The 5,126-nt window shown below is 40.6% G+C and overlaps 1 protein-coding gene across 1 annotated transcript in view; it reads right to left on the bottom strand.

Moving 5' to 3' along the window:
• The window catches only part of PREX2 (phosphatidylinositol-3,4,5-trisphosphate dependent Rac exchange factor 2), a gene marked incomplete at its 5' end in the record, with an annotated part of 339,557 nt that overhangs the window by 61,781 nt on the left and 272,650 nt on the right, over positions 1 to 5,126 (bottom strand). Inside the window, 2 exons of the mRNA XM_004697526.4 lie at positions 357 to 547; positions 774 to 840. Coding sequence (XP_004697583.2) covers positions 357 to 547; positions 774 to 840 — 258 coding nt within the window. The remainder of the gene's footprint in view (positions 1 to 356; positions 548 to 773; positions 841 to 5,126) is intronic.

Genomic DNA, 5,126 nt, shown 5'->3' on the forward strand with positions numbered 1-5,126 from the left:
GAGTGTAGTGAAAGCAGTCTTGTAGCTTGTTAAATTAGTATCTATTAGGCCTGTTCCTATAGTGATTAAAATTGACACACAGGCTTGTATTTAATATATGCAATTATAAGACTGATAATTTTCTAGGCTGCAGTAATACAGTATAAGTGTAGGATTGTATGCATTTGTATGACCCAATCGCCATATTAAACATTGTAAACAACATTGTATAAGAAAGAAATACCTCATGTCCAAAATCCTATTGTAAATACATTCAGGTCAGTTTTAATGTCAGGTACCCCAAATGCAAGCAAGAACCCACAAATGGAGTGGCAGGTTACAGAGACACAAGAAGCCAGCCAGACCAGTTCACCTACCGGTGCACGCCGCTGTTGCACATGATGATGTGGCAGGCGCCCAGCCTGGTGCACAGCTCCGAGGAGACCGAGAGCAGGCCCACTCCGGAGGCGCTGCACGGCGTGTTCGCACAGGCAGCTGTGCGCTTGGACCTGATAAATGAGGTCACCAGTCGATAAAGCTCATCCAAAGCATTGAGAGGCCTCATTAGCTGCAGAAAAAGTGATGAACAATCAGTTAAACATGCTCGGTCGAAAATCCTTCCACACGGGAGATGATTCACAATCTTTTTAGCTTTTAATCAGTGGTTTAAAATATTATTTTATTCTAGAAGTAACAGCTCCAGAGGATGCAAATCTTTGTAATTCCACAATACTCAAGCACAATAGCAGAACAGTAAATAAATGAGGGATAGAAATGGGCCCATTCCTTGTTACCTTATCGACATAGGCAGCTTTGGATGTTGAGTTTGGTGGTGAATTTGACTTGTCCAGGTAGAAAGCCCTGTGGGATCCAAAGAAGACATGATTATTTACTGCTTAAAAGAAGGCCTAAATGTGAATTAAAATGTTCTGAGATTTTCTGACTTCCTTTGAGACACAGATGAATAAATAGAATCCTTGAACTGTGGGATGAGAAAGGGGGCAAAAAGTCCCTAGTCTTCCATTGAAAACAAACAACAACAACAACAACAACAACATTCAAGTTAACACCAGCGTCCTTCTGTGGGGATTTAGAGAGATTGCATAATGTCTCGTGTCCAAATTTCAATTTCTTTGGTTGTTATTTAGGTATAACATTAGCTTCTCCTTCACAAGTCTGCTGAGAAGATTAAATCAGCATAAATAAAGTGTTCAGAACAGTGCACAGCACAGAGTGAATGCTCCAGTATTGGCAATACTTTACATATGTAACTAACACAAAGGCTAAAGAAATAGATCGTCTTGTGACTGGGGAACAAAGCAGCCCAGGTCACATAGCGGGTAATGATCTGGCTGCTCATGGCAAGATTATAATTTAAAACCCACCAGTTACTTCACGGGAGAAAAAGGAGCCTTTTCATTCAACTTAAAGACTCGCAGCCCTGGAAGCCCAAAGAGGCAGTTCTACTCTGCCTATTGCGTTTCTATGAGTTGGAATCTACTCAGTGGTAGTGGGCTTGATTTCACTGGGGGAACAAAAGCTCGCTGGCAGTGCTGCCATTTAGGCATCGAGTTGCTAATGGCAAGATCACCAGTTCAAATCCATCAAATACTCAGCAGTGAGGCAGCCTGCTCCCACAAAGAGTTCAGTCCCGGAAATTCTTTATGGGGTCACAGGAAGAACACAGTCAATCACAGTAAGTTTGATTGGTTTTCAGTGGTAAACATTATTCAGTTCTCCTGTTTTGTGCAAGCATAAAGATTGTGAAAATAATTTTAAGACTAATTTTCCATAGAATACTTAACCTAATGCTTTCAACTAATATGCTCCATTCAGATTGTAAGCTAAACCCTTTTTAAAAACACACTGGCTCTTTTTTTTGGTCGCCAAAATGCAATATGGTAACGACTATTTTAATACAGTACATGGAATCCTTGCAGCCTCAAATAATTAAATGCAGTTTCCAAAGAATTATAGCTGGATCAGCTTAACTATTGTCTCATTATCAAATAGACAATGTAAGGGATTGACCCAAGAAGACAGGATTCATCTAGTTATATTAATCTAGTATTAATTTTTAATGAGATAAAATGATTTTTAAGATGTGACAATGATATTAATATCACAAAATAAGTACTATAATATTTCGGTGAATTGTCACCCTCGACACTTGAGTAAAGCTGAGTATATTGGAAATTCAGATCATTTGTCCAACCTTAAAACACTGGGGGTTATCATCCAATGAAAAACAAGTGAGAGGAATCAGTGAGGAGGAGCCTGGTCAAGTCCAGCCCCGATCTCTCGAGACTTGAGGTCCACGGCTTGGACACAGAAACACAGTCACTAGGCTCAGGAATAGTAGTAGGAGTGGTACTTGTTTTTTGTCTGCTTAAAACAAAATTGCATGGATCAGGCAAGCTTTACACTTCTCTCTCTCCTCTTTCTAAGTTTTGCTGAGATAGAATTAGCATATCATGCAATTCTATATTTGTGGGGCACCCTCAAATAAATAGGTCAAAACAACACTTTCAATTAAAAGAAAAACACACTAACTGAAAAATAACTGCCATTAAGTAAATGCTGACTCATAGTAACCCTCTGTGGGTTTCCAACACTATAATTATTTATGGGAGCCAAAAGCCTAAGCTTTCTCCTACAGAGAACCTAGTGGCTTTGAACTGTTGACCATGCAGATCCCAGCCCAATTCATAACCACTACACCATCAGGGTTCCACACACTCTTGACTAACCCAAACCAAACTCACTGCCATTGGGTCAAAGCTGACTCATGAATTCCCTTGTGGGTTTCCAAGACTCTACTGTAATTGTTTATGGGAGTAGAAATCCAGACTCTTTCCCCACTAGCTGCTGGTGGTTTCCAACTGCCTACCATGCACACCACAGCTTAAACCCTCAAAATAACTTCCAGAACGAAAATTCAATTTATTGTCTGTGAGAATCTGTTCTTTAAATCTCTCAGTTATAAGTTATTAAAACAATAATAATAAAGACATTACAGAAAACAAGGCTGGTAGTTGGTCATTATAATTCATTTTGAACTCAAAGCGATTTTCAAGCACATCTGAAGTTCCCTCCCCCTTTTCCCACAGCTACTCATTGCTGACATTGTCAAGAGGGTGGGAACTCAGCAATCCAGAGGCAGCAGAGCAGACACCAGACATTGATGGGGGTTATTTATATAACATGGACAAATTGCCAAGTGGAGCATATGTCAATTACCATGAAAATATAATTCCATTTAGCTAGCTGAATCAGCATCCCTTAAAGGATTGAAAACAAATACCTATTTTGATTAAAATCAAAGGCGTTTAAGATATCATTTAATTTTTTTAGATTATTCCACGCAGGAGTAATAAAAATCTAAAGTGATTGTAATCAGACTAGGAATTGCATTTGAATTGTGAGGGATGAAATCACGAGGAGTTGGTAATGAGCTAATGACAGAACTCAGAAGGAACGGATTCCATAGTGCCTTATTGGCCAGGATAAAGAGTTTGGATTTTATTCTAAGAGATTTGAGCCACGGGGTGGGGGTATGGGAATCATTCAACTTGCTTGCCTTATTGCTAGAAGTTGCAGTTTTGTAAAAATGATTATTGTTAGGCAAACGTTAATGTTATCTTGAAAGTTGTGTTTTTCCAAGTATACAGAGGAGTGTTTACAATAAAAAAACAAACAATTGTTGCGGAGTTCATCCCAACTCATAGTGCCCCATGCGTGTCAGAGTAAAGCTATGCTCCACAGAGTTTCAGTGACTGACTCTTCAGAAGGAGGCCACCAGGCCTTTCTTCTCAGACACCTCTGGGTGACCTTGAACTTACAATCCTTTAGTTAGTAGCTGAGTGTGTTTGTTATTTGCCACACCTCGGGTTTCTGGCTTTGGGAGTTGCTACTTACTGCTATCAGGAGAAAGATGAGGCTTTCTACTGCTGTGAAGAGTTAGTGGCAATACCTCGTAGGGGCAGTACTACTCTGTCCTGTAGGGTCGTCGTGAGTCGGCATCGACTCCATTGCATCGAGTGTTTGGAGTTTACTCACTGACACGGAGTCCATTCTCATGTGCAGGGGCCCGCTGTGGGTTTCTGAGACTGACTGGATGGGAGTAGGAAGCCCCATCGTTCTCCTTCGGAGAGACTGGTGGATTCATATGAGTGACCTTGTAGTTAGTGGCCCAAGGCTTGCATCCATGTTCATGCCACCATCTGTTAATGAACCTGAGCATTTTGCTCTTTTGTTCACTACAGATGCAGTTGATGCTCGATTCACCTCTACGCACACATGTTCTTGCCCCAATCTCTCCCTCCGCAGGATGACACCATTGGAAACTTAACTTGTATCATTTTTATCATGTTTTGTAAGGCTTCCCACACTGTTGTTCTAAACGGAGGCAACAAAGAATAGATGGGACCATTCTTCCCCATCCTTGCTCACATGGATATGATTCCGTTTTCAATTTTGTTTTGGCTTTCAATTGGCATATGATTGTTGGACATTCGCACTTCTTTTATTTTCTTGCTCATTTTTTCTTTTACTGTTGGGCAGTCTTACATAAAAGTTAGCTATTTTTAGAAGCAGCATTTATATTTAATGACTTTTAAAATATTTCCTCTTTGCTCTCCCACCCCTAGTTGGCTTCCTGAAGAATATCCAGATTTAAAAATTGATCATTTGATTCATGTTTTTGGATAATGTCTGTGATGCATTGCTTGAACTTACAATCCTTTCGTTAGTCGCTGAGTGTGTTTTTTTATTGCAACACCGGGGGATTCTGGATTCGGGACTCGCTACTCCTTGCTATGAGAACGAGGAGGCTTTCTCCTCCTGTGAAGAGTTATAGTCGCCATCACTTGATACTCGATAACATGGTGATGCTGCCATAAAACTCTAGAACTGTGGCTTCCAACCTTCCTAATGTGCACACCCTTTAAGACAGTTCCTCATGTTGTGGTGATCCCCAACCATAACATTATTTTCGTTGCTACTTCATAGCTCTCATTTTGCTACTGTTATGAATCAGGCGACCCCTGCAAAAGGACCATTAGACCTCCTAAAGGGGTGGCGACCCACAGGTTGAGAACTGCTGTTGTAGAAGATAGATTGATCGTGACATCCCTCAGCTCCATGTC

The sequence above is a fragment of the Echinops telfairi genome, unplaced genomic scaffold, assembly GCF_000313985.2.
Source record: "Echinops telfairi isolate 266 unplaced genomic scaffold, ASM31398v2 ScPeMD7_1;HRSCAF=3_0, whole genome shotgun sequence".
NCBI lineage: Eukaryota > Metazoa > Chordata > Mammalia > Afrosoricida > Tenrecidae > Echinops > Echinops telfairi.